This window comes from Haliotis cracherodii, unplaced genomic scaffold (assembly GCF_022045235.1).
Source record: "Haliotis cracherodii isolate W230 unplaced genomic scaffold, xgHalCrac1.p SCAF_5, whole genome shotgun sequence".
In the NCBI taxonomy this organism is placed as follows: Eukaryota; Metazoa; Mollusca; class Gastropoda; order Lepetellida; family Haliotidae; genus Haliotis; species Haliotis cracherodii.
The window spans coordinates 68,052,279-68,070,355 of NW_027266308.1; the positions used below are offsets into that span (position 1 = coordinate 68,052,279).

An 18,077-nucleotide genomic window follows, 5' to 3' on the forward strand; every position below is an offset into this window, starting at 1 on the left:
ACTGACAACGTCGTTTATTTATTGCATAACCAGGTAAAATAACCTCACCGACAACGTCGTTTACTTATTGCATATCCAGGTAAAATAACCTCACCGACAACGTCGCCTACTTGGTTACCCCTCTATACAGACCACGTGTCGGATCTGCCTCACGTGGATTGAACAATAAACAAAGCCGAACTCATAATTCGAGGAATTCTTTGATGGAATATTGATGGATTATTATGAATATGTACATTTTCAACTTTTTATACATTTTAACTTCAAAAGCATTAAACATTAACTTCTTACCTGACTGAACATAGATATGAATATGTACATTTTGAACGGTCATTAACTTTTTAGGCTTAAATACGGTAATGAAATTGATGAGCGGTACTCCTTTGTTTTCTTTTTATTTGCCTGGTACCGGGAGGGCCAACTCCCGTGTCATTGAACCGGGTCTCAGTCCTTACTGGTCCCGGGAACGCCAAGAGGATTTTTCCTCCTAAATATCAAATTTGATACTCCCGGGTCCATACCCTTATAATACACATTCAAGTTCAATTAGAGGATACGTTCCACATGATTGAATGCTTACCGAATACCCGTCTTCCCTTTCCCACAATAGACTCGTCCTGTCAACGAAAATTACAAGACCAGTATAGCAAGAAAGACATATCAACGTATCTGGTTGTCGATATACGCTGAATGTACGGCTACACATTGGAAATATGTATTTGCTGATTGTAATGGATGTTTGAGCACGGTCGGTGACAATCTCAAGTCGTTATCTGCTCATAGTAATCCCCAGATAGAAGGCATAGCAGTGCTTTGTATTATGACTACCCCCAGACCTAGAGCCAGAGGAGAAATTATTCCAATGCATAAGATTTACAAATAGGAAATTGATCCCGTAACAGAGGTTGACCCACCTACTGCCCCTTCCTTCAAAAGTATCGATGCCAGCCTCTACAGACACAGATGAAAGAACCAACCAACATTTCCAACAGCGCTGGCTGAAGTAGACATCCATGAACAACGGACAACAACGAGAACAACACCCCCTTCCTGGTCGGTGCTGATGACAGATAACTAGTTTTTGCCTCAGATGAAATGTTCCCTGTTGCATGTGTTCTTGTGCCTAACAGACAGAGTGAGTGAGTGAGCTTGGTTCTGCGCCGATTTTAGCAATATTCCAGCAATGTCACGACAGGGGACGCCGGAAATTGGCTTCACACATTGTACCCATGTCGGGAATCGAACCCGGCGTGAGGAGCGAACGCTTTAACTACTAGGCAATCTCTACAGACAGAGAGTTGCAAATGGGTTAACAAACGGACTGCCTCATTTAATAAAGAGGTTGGTCAGCATGTATAAGTTGAAGCAGAATGAGTGTAGGTAGAATGTGTGTAGGCAGAATGTGTGTAGGCAGAATGTGTGTAGGCAGAATGAGTGTAGGCAGAATGTGTGTAGGCAGAGTGTATGTAGGCAGAATGTGTGTAGGCAGCATGAGTGTAGGCAGAATATGTGTAGGCAGCATGAGTGTAGGCAGAATGAGTGTAGGCAGAATGAGTGTAGGCAGAATGTGTGTAGGCAGAATGTGTGTAGGCAGCATGAGTGTAGGCAGAATGAGTGTAGGCATAGTGTGTGTAGGCAGAATGGGTGTAGGCAGAATGAGTGTAGGCAGAGTGTCTGTAGGCAGCATGAGTGTAGGCAGAATGGGTGTAGGCAGAATGTGTGTAGACAGAGTGTGTGTAGGCAGCATGAGTGTAGGCAGAATGGGTGTAGGCAGCCTGAGTGTAGGCAGAATGAGTGCAGGCAGAATGAGTGTAGGCCGAATGGGTGTAAGCAGAGTGTGTGTAGGCAGAATGTGTGTAGGCAGAGTGTGTGTAGGCAGAATGGGTGTAGGCAGAGTGTGTGTAGGCTGAATGAGTGTAGGAAGAATGAGTGTAAGCAGCCTGAGTGTAGGCAGAATGAGTGTAGGCAGAATGAGTGTAGACAGAGTGTGTGTAGGCATAGTGTGTGTAGGCTGAATGGGTGTCAGCAGCATGAGTGTAGGCAGAATGAGTTGGCAGAGTGTGCGTAGGCAGAGTGTGTGTAGGCAGAATGGGTGTAGGCAGAGTGTGTGTAGGCAGAATGGGTGTAGGCAGAGTGTGTGTAGGCTGAATGAGTGTAGGAAGAATGAGTGTAAGCAGCCTGAGTGTAGGCAGCCTGAGTGTAGGCAGAATGAGTGTAGACAGAGTGTGTGTAGGCAGAGTGTGTGTAGGCAGAATGGGTGTAGGCAGAGTGTGTGTAGGCAGAATGAGTTGGCAGAGTGTGCGTAGGCAGAGTGTGTGTAGGCAGAGTGTGTGTAGGCAGAATGTGTGTAGGCAGCATGAGTGTAGGCCGAATGAGTGTAGGCAGAGTGTGTGTAGGCAGAATGAGTGTAGGCAGCATGAGTGTGGGCAGCATGTGTGTAGGCAGCATGAGTGTGGGCAGAATGAGTGTAGGCAGAATCAGTAGGCAGAGTGTGCGTAGGCAGAGTGTGTGTAGGCAGAGTTTGTGTGGGCAGCATGAGTGTAGGCAGCATGAGTGTGGGCAGCATGTGTGTAGGCAGCATGAGTGTGGGCAGCATGAGTGTAGGCAGAATGTGTGTAGGCAGCATGAGTGTGGGCAGAATGAGTGTAGGCAGAATCAGCAGGCAGAGTGTGCGTAGGCAGCATGTGTGTAGGCAGCATGAGTGTGGGCAGAATGAGTGTAGGCAGAATCAGTAGGCAGAGTGTGCGTAGGCAGCATGTGTGTAGGCAGCATGAGTGTGGGCAGCATGAGTGTAGGCAGAATGTGTGTAGGCAGCATGAGTGTGGGCAGAATGACTGTAGGCAGAAACAGTAGGCAGAGTGTGCGTAGGCAGAGTGTGTGTAGGCAGCATGAGTGTAGGCAGAATGAGTGTAGGCAGAATGAGTGTAGGCAGCATGAGTATAGGCAGAATGAGTGTATGAGCATGAGCATGAGAAGTCACCGTTAACTTAATGCATATCCTTGTGAAATCCTTCTAAACATCCTGCATAAAAATAATCTTATTGATAACTACTGACGAGTATGCTTGTTTCATTAGCAAGTATACTAAATATAGTTTAAATCTTCAGCCCACGCGCTTGGCAACGCGCCAGTTCATCAGAACCAGTGTATTGATGAAATGCATACAGCACGGCTAACCAGTGACATGGAACAAACAAAATAACTCGGTGTCCTCAATTGAATGTGGAAATAAAACATCCGCGGAATATCACCAACACCAGCTGTTTCAGGTGTTGCGAACAACGGCATTTAATATTTTTGAATATATTATAGACAACACAATTGTTTGCTGTTTTTGAGTTGAAGGTTGTAAAGGGAAGGGGTTAATATGTCACGTGTTGTCGCGCGTAATGTCTTTTCAGTCAATTTTGCGACGGTCGTTCAAGACATTATTTGCATCAATCGAAATCAGCTTAACACTGGGGATTTACAGTTCATGGGGTCCAGTTCCACAAGACGATCTCAGCGCAAACTCGTACCACAGTCGGAGCTGAGGTCGCTTTGTGGAACCGGCCCAGGTCTGTAAATAACAGTTAATTGTTACTTGGAATTCCGTGTGTATGTAGCCTTCCTTGTAGATGTGTAATCCAGTTGTGTGAAAATACAGTGCTGAAATGTACGTGCTGTGTTCATCCTAATGAATTGTGGTGTGTATAGCAAATATATATAAATTGTCAATGCAAGAGAATAACCAGTGTAGATTATACACCGAACAAATTCCATTTGGCGTAAAGGCCAAACAAGTTGTGAAATTATATGAATGGACCACTGAAAATCAGTGAGGACACCAGGTGTTATACAATGGAACAATTATTGTGTATTTGTTGCTGAAGGTCATTCTTTTTGGGGATGTCAACAAAACACAATTAGGGTTTGGGGAATCCGAGGGATGTCTCAAAACGATAGAAATTAAATTATTACATATTGAACTTCAATTCCGGTATTCATATCCGCCAACCTGCCCACATATTCATCTGTGACAACCGGTATATTCATATCCTACAATCTGTTCACATATTCATCTGCGACAACCGGTATATTCAAATCCTACAATCAGAACATATATTCATCTGTGAGAACCGGTATTCATATCCACCAACCTGCCCACATATTCATCTGCTGGTATATTCATATCCTACAACCTGAACACATATTCATCTGCTGGTATATTCATATCCTACAACCTGAAAACATATTCATCTGTGACAACCGGTATATTCATATCCTACAATCTGTTCACATATTCATCTGCGACAACCGGTATATTCAAATCCTACAACCAGAACATATATTCATCTGTGACAACCGGTATTCATATCCACCAACCTGACCACATATTCATCTGTGACAACCGGTATATTCATATCCGCCAACCTGACCACAGATTCATCTTTGACAACCGGACTTCATATCCTACAACATGACCACAGATTCATCTGTGACAATCGGTATATTCATATCCCACAACCTGAACACATATTCATCTGTGACAACCGGACTTCATATCCTACAACCTGCCCACATATTCATCTGTGACAACCGGTATTTTTATATCCTACAACCTGAACACATATTCATCTGTAACAACAATATATATTCATATCCAACAATCTGTTCACATATTCATCTGTGACAACCGGTATATTCATATCCGACAATCTGTTCACATATTCATCTGTGACAACCGGTATATTCATATCCTACAACCTGCCCAAATATTCATCTGTGACAAGCGGTATATTCATATCCTACAACCTGCCCACATATTTATCTGTGACAACCGGTATATTCATTTCCTACAACCTGACCACATATTCATCTGTGACAAGCGGTATATTCATATCCCACAACCTGCCCACATATTCATCTGTGACAACCGGTATTTTCATATCCTACAACCTGAACACATATTCATCTGTGACAACCGGTATATTCATTTCCTACAACCTGCCCACATATTCATCTGTGACAACCGGTATATTCATTTCCTACAACCTGCCCACATATTCATATGTGACAATCGGTATATTCATGTCCTACAACCTGCCCACATATTCATCTGTGACAACCGGTATATTCATATCCTACAACCTGAACACATATTCATCTGTGTCAACCAGTATATTCATTTCCCACAACCTGCCCACATATTCATCTGTGACAAGCGGTATATTCATTTCTGGCAACCTGACCACATATTCATCTGTGACAAGCGGTATATTCATATCCTACAACCTGCCCGCATATTCATCTGTGACAACCGGTATATTCATTTCCTACAACCTGAACACATATTCATCTGTGACAACCGGTATATTCATATCCCATAACCTGACCACGTATTTATCTGTGACAACCGGTATATTCATTTCTGGCAACCTGCCCCCATATTCACCTGTGACAACCGGTATATTCATATACCACAACCTGACCACATATACATTTGTGACAACTTGTATTCATATCCTACAACCTGACCACATATACATTTGTGACAACTTGTATTCATATACCACAACCTGACCACATATACATTTGTGACAACTTGTATTCATATCCTACAACCTGACCACATATACATTTGTGACAACTTGTATTCATATACCACAACCTGACCACATATACATGTGTGACAACTTGTATTCATATCCTACAACCTGACCACATATACATTTGTGACAACTTGTATTCATATACCACAACCTGACCACATATACATTTGTGACAACTTGTATTCATATCCTACAACCTGACCACATATACATTTGTGACAACTTGTATTCATATACCACAACCTGGCCACATATACATTTGTGACAACTTGTATTCATATCCCACAACCTGAACACATATACATTTGTGACAACTTGTATTCATATCCTACAACCTGAACACATATACATTTGTGACAACTTGTATTCATATCCTACAACCATTACACATGAATACTCTAACACGCGGTATATACAACCCTGACCTTACGTCCATGAATCGTAATCCCGAGTAAACCACAACACGATTCCCATCCTGAATAACTTGCCCTCAGAATTGTGTACTCATACTTTCGATCAGGCAACTTTCTAAGTATACTTATATCGGGTTGGACCCCGTCAACATCCGGGTTAGGAGTGGTCTTCAGGTAACATGATTGTCGTAAGAGGCGACTAACGGGATCGGGTGGTCAGGCTCAATGACTTGAATGATGCACGTCATCGTATCCCATTCTGTAGATCGATGCACATGATTTCAATCCCTGGATTGTGTGGTCCAGACTCGATTATTTAGAGACCGCCTTCATATAGATGGAATATTGCTGAGTGTGGCGTTTAACAACAAACAAACTTATCGGGTTGGCGTGGGGGCCGGGATACGGTTGTTTGGCCGTCACCACTGAGGACAATGGTGCATATAAAATCTTTACCTGTCCGGTTTCAAACTCTAGAAGTACATATATAGCCGCACAATCTAAAAAACACGTGAAGGCAAGTGCCTGAGGAAGTGATTGATGTTGCAATTTTTAGATCACAACGCATGCACATTGCTGAAGTGCGATGCAGGTTTGGATCGCGTATCTATCAGAAAAAACATTATAGGACAGTCCTTAGCTCTGTGAAGCGCTAAATCAATATCAAAATCGTTTGTAGAAAGCATCACAGAAATACGTACCGTGATTCAATGCAGGCAACACCTCATTTGCCGATGTATGTGGAGGTTTGTTTGTTTGCTTGTTTGTTGTTTAACGTCGCACTCAGCAATATTCCAGCTATGTGACGGCGGTACGTTGATAATCGGATCTGGACCAGACAATCCAGTGATTGACATCATGAGCATCAATCCACGCAATTGGGATACGATGACATGCATCAACCAGGTCAGCGAGACTGACCAACCGATCCGTTAGTCGCCTCTTACGACAAGCATAGTCGCCATTTACGGCAAGCATGGGTTGCTGAAGACCTGTTCTATCCCTGATCCTCACAGGCCGGCAAGCATGGGTTGCTGAAGACCTGCTCTACCCCGGATCTTCACAGGCCGGCAAGTATGGGTTGCTGAAGACCTATTCTACCCCGGGTCTTCACAGGCCGGCAAGCATGGGTTGCTGAAGACCTATTCTACCCCGGGTCTTCACAGGCCGGCAAGCATGGGTTGCTGAAGACCTATTCTACCCGGATCCTCACAGGCCGGCAAGCATGGGTTGCTGAAGACCTATTCTACCCCGGGTCTTCACGGGAAGATGGTACAGGTCCATATGCATGTGCTTTTGGTGAACTGGAGACCTACTGGAGACCTACTGGAGACCTCTGGAGACCTACTGGAGACCTCTGGAGACCTACTTGAGACCTTCTGGAGACCTCTGGAGACCTACTGGAGACCAACTGGTCCCTTCCAGAATTACTTTATGTCAGATTGTCCTTTGCCATTTTTTTTTACTTACCTGATTTCATGACTAGATAGTCAGTTATAAGAATTAGGCTTCAAAGCTGACGTCGGGTGGTACTGTCGGTCCTGGTGTGCCAGGAGCTAACACAAATGTACTTCTAAACAACTGCTCATTGGGTTCGCCTTGACACTGCATGTTGCCGGGCAGCCAATTTATTGTCAGTCTTTGGGGCATCGCCAAACCTTTTACGAGTGCTTCAATTTCTTTTGCAGGCGCGTTCGGAAATATTGAGGATCCTCAAGAACAGAACAAATATGGAACTAATAGCGGGGGAAATGTCACAAACCAAGGATCATTATATCTGAGAGAAGCTCTCATATTCAACACATATGTTTCATAAGCATATAAGCATGTGGATTTCTATAATTTCACTGTATAAACTGTTAAAAAGTATGTATGGAAGAAATGTTTTTGTGTTAATTACATAGGCCCGTCCATAACACCCGTGGCCACACACAGCAAGGTCGGATCCAGAACTTTCAAAAGGGAGGAGTCCAAAATATCAAAATCATCTCTCAGGGTGTGGGGGGATAGGGGTGGGGTGTGGGGTGTGTGTAGATCTACTCCATACTATATTTGGTCTTCAAAAAAGGGGGGATGGGCTCTATGATACTTGTGATACTAGTGACCTTTGTCCACCCTTTTGTCCAATGAACATTTAACTACATCTACATGGTTTCACAATGCGGCCGTTTAAATAATGTTTTCCATTATATGTATGCAGTATTTCGTTAGCCCGGGGTATGTATGTCACAATCGAAATAAACGGGAGATACCTTGAAAACAACAACTTTATCAGTTATGCATCCACGACTGAAAACGTTTTCTCTTTCAAATCACGAGAGGAGATAAAGTTTTATTTCAAAAGCAAAAATCCAATGTATTTTATGTCTTGTCTTATTTATAGTAATGTCACTGAGGCAGACTGATTAAAGTTTTGTTATAAAGTGTTATTTCACTGGAGTGAAATCCTTATGTTGATTTTGTGTTTTCAAAAAATCATACTAAGTCGTCTTTAAAATCTTAATAAATCGCGTGTATACACTGTAGACCCTATGGGAGCGGTATGCCGGACTATACGATTAAAATTAAAATATTGGACACCGCGGGAATCCGTAGTTGTACATAAAGTTTCATTTTTTTATAATACATGTAACCTATGATGCCAAAGGCAAATTTCACAACTCATGAATCACACATGGCTGAATGAGATTTGGTTCTCAACAAATATATTATATATGCAGCTTCTAATTCCTGTGTTGGAAGAGAACAGGTTTTCCATGTTCGTGACATGTGTTCGTTTCTGTGTACCCATGTCGTAAACAGATGGTGATTTATTTATTTATAAAGAAGTCTAATATAGAAGTTTAATCTGCAATGTGTATATATGTGGTAAGGCTTACCAAAAAAACACGAAAAACTAAGTATGATAAATAAGTTGCTCTCATTCGTTTGAGAATGTTCGCGTAGTGTCCGCAAAACATGCATCCTGGTCCAGTTATCGTATCGCCAAAACACAGTCACGGAAACACCCGACAGGTGCCCGAAATGTTGCTTCGTTGTCAGCCATCACAAGCCTGCCATTGAAGGGGAAACCAAGATGGCGTCCGTGATAGGCTCTGAGGTAGAAATACAACATGAAGTCGAAGTCGAAGCTATTCCAGTGGATATGCAAATAGCAGAGACAATTGAAACAACAGGAGAAGTGTCAGTACAACCTATGATAGCTCTACAACCACTGCCAGAGTCAGCTCATGAGGAAATAGTGTTACAAACGCGAGAGGAGGTTGTCGGCGAAGCAAACCTCGTGTATGCGGACGGCATTCCTGTTCCAGCTCCAGAAATTGAAATATCTACAGAGGAAACGACAACATCGCGTAAGGGAAAGGGTGGTAAAAAGAAAGGAGGTAAATCTAGAGGCCTGGTTAGTTCAGGAGTGCTCGGATCAAGCGAATTCAGTCTCGGAGACTCCACATCTGCAAAGAAATGGGAACAAAAGCAAGTGCAGATCAAAACCCTCGAAGGAGAATTTTCCGTCACTATGTGGGCCACGGGTAGGTGTATTATGGTTTCTGTAAACACAATACTTCACATGATTGTCGCCAATATTGTATTTATGTCGCGTGTTGATATATGGCAAGTAGTCATTCCCTCGGCTGTCACCGGAGGAAAGTTCCACAAAAAAGGCAGCAATAAGCATGTGACGTAAGACAACCTCACTGGAGTGCTGTATTTTACATCCCATTTCCAAAGAGACCCTAAACGTTTGCTTTGTGTGCCTATTTTCAATCAAATTGTTGGAAATTCATGTTTGTTTTGAAAGTGTCGTCGGCCATCATGTTTTTCATGGGCGCCGCCATATTTCGTTAGAACATGGCGGAATTTAGCAATGGCGACGGTCAGCCATCTTTGTTCAGACCTACTAAGAGGAGCTCCGACGGAGATTTTCAAAATGTCATATTTAGTGGATACTTTTAGCAAATTATCACATGCAGACCCTTTTAATATCAAATAAACTATTTATGTATTTGAACAACTAAACTTATTGTGATCTCTTACAATTTTTATTGAGGAAAATGTCGATTTGACCTTGAAATAACCTTGAAGCACTCCAGCGAGAATGCGCACTCGCGCTTTGTTTGGCCTTTGGTGGTGTGGCACAGGCAGTGACTAATACACAACATTTTGTTACGAGCAAAAGCTCTCAAATATACGTATTTTACTATTTTATAACAGTCCGTTAACAAAATGACTGAACATTACCGCTTCTTCAGTAAATTTGCATCATCAACCACAATAATAAAAGTCATTTCCTATCGTGATTTCACGGAATTGTTAACAAAGTACACACGTTTGTTTGCATTAGAGGATTTTTTATGTTTTATGTATTCATTACATTCTCTCCCTTCTTGTGACAAATAAGAACATTTGTTTGGACACGGATTCTCATTGTAAATTCGTGGAATGAACATTTTTAACTGGGCTACAGCAGGGACAGTTGTGTTATTGAAGCTGTTGATAGAGTGCACACAAGAGCTCTAGAATGGTGTGGTTCTTGTTTTGCACATAAAAATGGGAATTGCATACACATGGGTTTTACCTTTTGTTCATAAACATCATATGAGAAACATATAGAGTGCTCAACAACAAAAGTAATATGGAAATAACAGTAAATATATTTTTTGTTAAAGTTGATTTTGGTTCTGCACATACACGTTTCTTTTTACCCTGTAGTGTTTTTGTGGTAATAGTAGGTAGGTCTACTTGACAATATAAATATGTCGCCTTTGCATTATTTTTGGAATAGTTAGTTAGTTTAGTATGGCCTACTTAGTGGCTATTTTTCGATTTTGAAAGGTTTTTTTTGGCATCCTCATCAATATTGGGGGTTAATGTACATGATGTAATGCATATATTATATGACTTAAGTTATTACAATATACATTTTCAGGCGCAGACGATCAGGGAAAATTAGATGATGATTCAGTTACGGGGGATTCCGATGCAGATTTTACCGAATACATGACAGGGAAGAAACTGCCACCAGGAGGCATACCAGGACTTGACCTCAGTGACCCCAAACAGCTAGCAGAGTTTGCCAGGTACTGTCTTTGTCGCCTCACATGGTTTGTCATGACATGAAGCTAATGCAATCTTGAAATATGTTGTTGGTGGACTGGTGGAAGGTTGTTTTGCTAATTATCTTGGGTAGTTTATTTGACATATTTCGCTTTTGATGCTTTTTTGTGTGTGTATACCCTGTTTTTTCTATGTAGAAAGGCAAAATATATCGACAGCGTAAAGATTAGTATTATTGGTGTACATTATGGTTGGTAGACATTTTTTCCTATGGAGATATCCTTTTAACAAAACAGACAACTGTTTCCTTCAAATATCTTGTGCAATTGCACTTCAGTTTCTAACAAGTTGAAGGTAATTCTAGTTCATTTTTTCATAGTTTATCATGTTTATGAATTGAAGTTGCTATTGTAATATGATTAGGTTTTGAAGGGACCACTGTTGCTTTGTAACGAGTAATGTATGTGTTTGAGGAGTGTTTTCTGCCTGTCATTGATGCTTGAATATCTTGTTTAAATTGTGGCCACAATTCCTGTTCCTTGATTAGAGCAGTTTGTATTTTATCTCTAGCTTATCAAGTATTCTCATTTTAATCTTTAATTTGTACATGTGTGCAACCAGGGTTATGTTTCTCTTGTTCCTTTAAATCATTTTTTTTGTCCTTTACTTTAATTGTCCAAAGATGCATGTTTCTGTCTGCTTGGTGCTGTATCATGAAGTGTAAGATCTTTTAACATGAAGTGAAAAGAAGATTCTTTGCACAGTCTGTATGGTAGAGATTAAGTGTTTTTATACTGAATACTGTATTCTAAGTCTCAAATCACGAAAACTGGATCAATACAAACCAATACTGTTTCACTGAATGGTGGTTTCACATAGGTTACTTTGGAATGAGATGAACACCGACCTTGTTGCTAGCTTTGATTTAGTAGGGAATATTTTAAGTACATGTGTGTTCTTTGCTGTTCTGACTGACCATGAGAATGCTGCCGTCTGGTTGGTGAGCTGGTCAGTGTGTTGGTGGCTTCATGTGAAGCCTGCCACGGTCACCATCTTATGCTGTAATGATGTCCACTATTGCAGGAGCAAGAGCACGTTTTCCCCACAGTCCAACTTGCTGCCTGATTACACTCAAGGCCTTGAGTGTAACTATGAACAGTTAGCCCACAGGTATTTGCTCCTATATCTTCCCTTTATTATAGCTGATAACTAACACCCTTATAGTACTCCCAACTTTCAAGGTGGAAATCATTTAACTCTCTCCACATTGAACATCACAAAATGTTAACAAATTAGTCCCAGTTTTTTATGTATGCACTGTTGAAATTTGTGTGAAGAAATTCGCCACTGCAGTGTTAGTGTTCCATTTACACTCTCACCTTCGTTGATTGACGTTTATTATATCTGTTATTATACATTGTATTCTGAACTGGTTGCTTAAATCATTGTGTAGATGCTGAAATGCTTTGTCAGGCCTGCTATGTTAGTGCCACTTCGATAACCGGTAATAACCCCCATGTCACCTTGGCTACCATGGTAGCTTTTCTGATGCTTGTAGCTTGAGTAGATTCGTGTTCACTTATGTACAAGTGTATTTTGGCATCACTCAGTGGTCCAGTAGCAATTTGAAGATTTGGATGCCAAATCTTACACTTCATGATATAGACTTGGGTTATCTATGTCATTGGTGTTGGTACTTTCTGTATGTCAGTGTTTTGTCAGCAGATAAGTAAGATAGGATTCCATGTTTCAGAATCAAGCCAAGGAAACCTTCTGATGATGTGCCAAGAACAGTTCCGTGTCCTCATAAGGTGAAGGTGATATGAATGTTGATGAATCACCCCAGGGCTTACAATCACAAAAACATTTGTTATTTAGTCCTAGCTTTGTACATTGTTCATAAGACCCATGAAGATCCAGGGTAGAATAGGTCTTCAGCAACCCATGCTTGCCATAAACGGCGACTATGCTTGTTGTAAGAGGCGACTGATGGGATCGGGTGGTCAGGCTCGCAGACTTATTTGATGCATATCATCGTATCCGAATTGCCTGGATCGATGCTCGTGATGTCAATCACTTGATTGTATGGTCCAGACTTGATTATTTACAGACCGCCGTCATATAGCTGACACACCATTATATAACTGGGATATTGTTCAAAGTGGTGTTAAGCTTAAGCTGCTCATACAGTTTTTAAACATCCAGGAGTGAAGCAGCGGCAGCAAGGGATCTGTTTTGTTTTCTGTGCTACTGTTACTTATTCAACATAACCAATAACACGAAGGATGTCATGCCTGGAGGATATATTTAACAATGCAGTGTTACAAATTGGCACTAGTCCTGTAGTCCTTGCAAATTGCCCAATAGTTGAGGTATCATAAGTAATAGTAGTAATTTGCCATTTTTATGGGTTTTGCTGTATGTTATCGTCATAAGGACTAGTGGATTAAAAATGTTAGTTTCCACTGTTGCAATGTTAAAATTTGAGACATTGTTTATTTTGTTGCAGGGATGTAATAAAATGTTTCGGGATAACTCTGCCATGAGGAAGCACCTGCACACACATGGTCCTCGAGTGCATGTCTGTGCTGAGTGTGGGAAAGCATTTGTTGAGAGCTCAAAACTCAAACGACATCAACTTGTACACACAGGAGAAAAGCCTTTTCAGGTAAGTTTTTACAGAATCTCCAATGCATCTGAAAATATTTCAAAAGCCATTTCCGTGTTAATTTTGACTAGTTTCAGATATACGATTTTCAGTGTCATTATAAGGGATTGGTTGTATGGTGCCCTGAAATACAAGTAGTATTTGTTTTTTTATAACCGATAATCATGCTTTTTATTTCTTTTTGAATCATCAAATTGAACATCAATGGGATATGTTTAAATGGATCTGTTTCAGTGTACATTTGAAGGGTGTGGCAAGCGGTTTTCTCTCGACTTCAATCTTCGAACCCATGTGAGAATACACACAGGTGATAGACCGTATGTGTGCCCGTTTGATGGATGTAATAAGAAGTTTGCCCAGTCCACCAATCTGAAGTCTCACATACTGACTCATGCAAAAGCAAAGTAAGTTGGGTACTAATCCAAGTGGCTCTGAGATTGAGCAGAACAGTTTAAAAATAGCCCTGATTACAGCAGTATTCACTGCCCGGATACCATGCAGCTTTCTGTATTATTTATCTTGGATTCCTTATTGAGATCATTATAGTAGGTGTGTTCGGGTGGCCTAGTGGTTAAAGAGTTTTGCAAGCCAAAGACCTGGGTTCAATTCCTGACCATGTACAATGTGTGAAGCCCATTTCTGGTGTCCTCCCACCGTGATATCGCTGAAATACTGCTAAAAGTGGCGTAAAACCATAGTCAGTCACTCACTAACTCATTACGGTAATTGAAGTTAACAAACAAGCATGATCCATGATGATAAGCAGTGACAATCTTAATGGGTTGATAATGGAATTAATAGGTTTTGACACTCCTGTGTAGAAATGTTAAAATTTAAGTGTTTTATTACTGATTGTTTCTTGTTACAAAACAAAGATCTTGAGGTTATTTCGTATTTGTAACGCAAAATTTGTCAAAGAAATTTTATTTGCTTAATATTTCCCAACCAACCAACCAACCATGTTTGAATCTTTGTGATATTTTGCAAATATTATAGTACTTTTAGTATTGCATTCCCAACTACTTTTTGAAGTCTAACAAATTGCTGATGATTGAGCTAACCTATGTATTGTGTTGTAGGAACCAGCCTGCCTACCAGATGCCAGGGGTCCAGTAAGTAATACTTGCAGATCTTTTTAACAGTCCCTTTCACAGTGTGGATACCATGTGGAAATAGGTCCCCAGCAATCTGTGTTAGTTGTAAGAGGCGATTATTTACCTGCAGCTGTCTTACAGTTGGAATATTGCCGAGTGTGGTGTTTAGCCACAATCAACAGCTACAGTATCTGGATCCTATGTTTAATGTTATTTGTCTTGTGTATCTATTATAGTGAGCGACAAATTCGAGATGGTCCTTGAAATTCATGCTAGTCTGCTAGCCCAAGACGACTTAAACATGCTGAGGACAAGTAAAAATCCAGCGATGGTCGTCTTCATTGACTTGTAGCATTTGTGACCTATAATTCTGAACCAGTTTTCTACAAATTGGAACTGAAAATGTAAACCTAGTAAACATGTTCAAGCATGACTACCCGGTAGCTACAAATTCTGTAGACTAGTGAAATAAGGTTTCCACTAGCCTTCAGGACTAGTCTTCAAAATACTCATTTCTGAGGCAGCAAGTTTGTTTGGTTGATGTCATGCATTTCTTCATAATGTACTGTAAACTATGATTATAACAAACTCAAAGAGACTTCTGATTTTAGTTTATTACCGTAGTAGTACCGTACAGGACCAAAAAGAGTTTGTTATATCCATCAGTTTGTTTTAAGCCTGTTTGTTATAAACATGGTTTATTGGACTACAGTCCGTGACTTTCCATTAATGGTTAGAAATTTGAATCTCGTAACATTTTTTTTCTTCTAATATACCTCTAAGCTTACAACATCCCCCCTGGAGTGGATTGGTTCTAGCACACTGATGTTTCAATAAACTTTGTATCTTTTCCAGAGAAGAAGAGGTGGAAACTATTTATCAAGTGAACTTACTGGATCTATGATGTGTGACATTTAGACCAGGGTTCTGGTTCAGTGAGACAATACAGATTGTCATGTGGTGAACAGTACTGTTGAGGGTGTTTCCCCAAACACAGGGGAGATAACTCGCTCACAAGATATGTGTACATGTGTCTTGCTCTTTACCTCACTGTCAAGAGCATAGTTCGAACACAAGTTAAGAACTTCCTTGTTGGAATTTGTCGGTGCACCCGTGTTGAAGTTGAAAAATCAAGCAAGTTGTTACTTTGTCCCCGTGGGAACATGGTTTTACTTGACCAGAAAATTGTCTGGAAATGAAGACAATCTACAAATTCAGAATAGGTTCCGATGATGGAACTGTGATGGAAATGAAATGGAGAAAAAAGACTCAGAATTACACTTTGAATGAGTAAGAGGGAGGTTTTTCAAATACAAGTACTGATATACAGCTGCACGCACCATTCCCAATGGTGGCAGTGATTAATTGGGCCCTATCTATTGCTTCTCAGCTGATCAGTCATCAGATAGGGTTTTCCACAATGATGGTTCCGGAAGACTGGCAGTGGTATCTTCACCTAATGTTGATTCTAACTGCCGCCATTCGTGTAAATAACGGATTCCTGCATATATTGAGTATACTTATTTCGGCTTAATGCTTGGCATCTGTGTAATTTGTTCATTTTCAAAAATGTAACGTAATAGTATGTAAATAAAATGTTACTAAATATAGGTCATGTGTTGCATTTACTATTTGTAATATAATTCTGAGGTAATTGAAAGGTTGGGATTCCAGGTGAGAATATGTCCCCAGTTCCCATTGCCTGTCTAAGAGCACACTCAACTGGCGTGATGCTCAGGGGCTTGGGTGATTGCATGTCATGATGTGGCCATGCTTATCCGGAATATTGCTGACTGGGTGCTAAGTAAGATTTACTTAATCATTCAATCCTAGAACTGAACACAATGGTACTATATGTCAGTGTTCTTGCTTGTTTGCCATGACGTACGAGTCGACTTGCTCTGCAGGTAAACATTAGCCGTTAGTGCATGAATTACATACTTTTGAAACCTTGGGCTGTAATGGTACACTTCGATGCAATATGATATCCATCTCAATAGTTAGTCGTGATTCAGTGCATGGAAACATTATCTATCAAAGGAAATATGTCGTGTCATCTAAATGAGGGAACGAACACTACTACTAACCACAAGGACGTACAAAGCAAGAGTCATCAAAGCAAGCATCCTATTGGAGCAAGTCTTGGATTCCAAACCAGTCAGGATTCTGTCACCAATGGGATGCAAATTTATACATGTATATTTGAGGACACATTTTATGGTATGCAAACAAACTGTCAAACACTATTGTGATATAATGTCTACAAGAATTCTGAAGTTTTATTGACTAATTTAACAATGTCTCAACTAGGCCTTAACAATATTAATCAGGCCAATTCGGGATTCGAGTCCATAATCATGGGATTCTGGCATGCCTGAAGGATGCAACTCCGCAAAGTGAAATGTAGTGCATAAAATGACTTGGCCACACCTTGTCCCACTTGGAGGGATTAGATCCAGGCCAACACGGGTCACCCAGAAACTTTATTTTCAACTATTTTGGTGAAAATAACTTTGCAAAGAAACCTGTGTTGAAAACACCACGAGTGTCCTGAATTTAGCTGTCTTATTTTGCTCTATTTTTATTTTTATTGTTCATTTAGTTCTCATTCAGCTCATTTTATTTTGGGGCATTCTGATATTTAAAATTTCTGATAAATCTGACTACATTCTTTCATTAAAAATCATTATTTTCATTGCAAAACTTACATTCTGATTGGTCTGAGTAGTGTAGCAAATCAAATTGGCTAATGAAAACCAAGGGCAGGTAATTAGAGATTGCAACAACCAAGGGCAGGTAATTAGAGATTGCAACAACCAAGGGAATGGATCCAGGGGTCGGTGTAGATTCACCAAAATGCCAGCCCTTGAGACAGAGGATGGGGGAAAAACAAGTAAGATCTGATAATGAGAACTTTTTGGTTGCCCAATTCTCCATTCTTCTGTGGGCATTTCAGTGATTTTGTGTTAAGCCACACAGTGAAGCTGTTGATGTTTGTGTTTTTGTTCAAGGCTGCACTCGTCAATAATCCAGCTATATGACATCAACTAATCGCGACTGGATCAGACAATCCAGTGATTACCATCATAAGCATTGATTTATGCAATGGGGGATACAATGACATGCATCAACCAGTCTGATCACCCAATCACCTGAAGCCATGTATAATATCGAATTTGCCTCCATCAAGGTCACTAAACAGTTGAAGATTATTTTCTTCTGAACTGTGATATGTTTTTTTCCACATTCCTGAATA

General features: G+C 40.6%; 1 protein-coding gene across 1 annotated transcript; it reads left to right on the top strand.

The window, feature by feature from the left end:
- The first annotated feature begins 9,058 nt into the window (after positions 1-9,058).
- Positions 9,059-16,420, top strand: LOC139441944 (transcriptional repressor protein YY1-like). Its single transcript, XM_071222693.1, has 8 exons — positions 9,059-9,534; positions 10,932-11,082; positions 12,143-12,229; positions 12,813-12,870; positions 13,569-13,727; positions 13,962-14,131; positions 14,807-14,839; positions 15,677-16,420. The coding sequence occupies exons 1-8, from the start codon at positions 9,081-9,083 to the stop codon at positions 15,723-15,725; spliced, it is 1,161 nt and encodes a 386-aa protein (XP_071078794.1). The 5' UTR covers positions 9,059-9,080; the 3' UTR covers positions 15,726-16,420.
- The last annotated feature ends 1,657 nt before the right edge of the window (positions 16,421-18,077 follow it).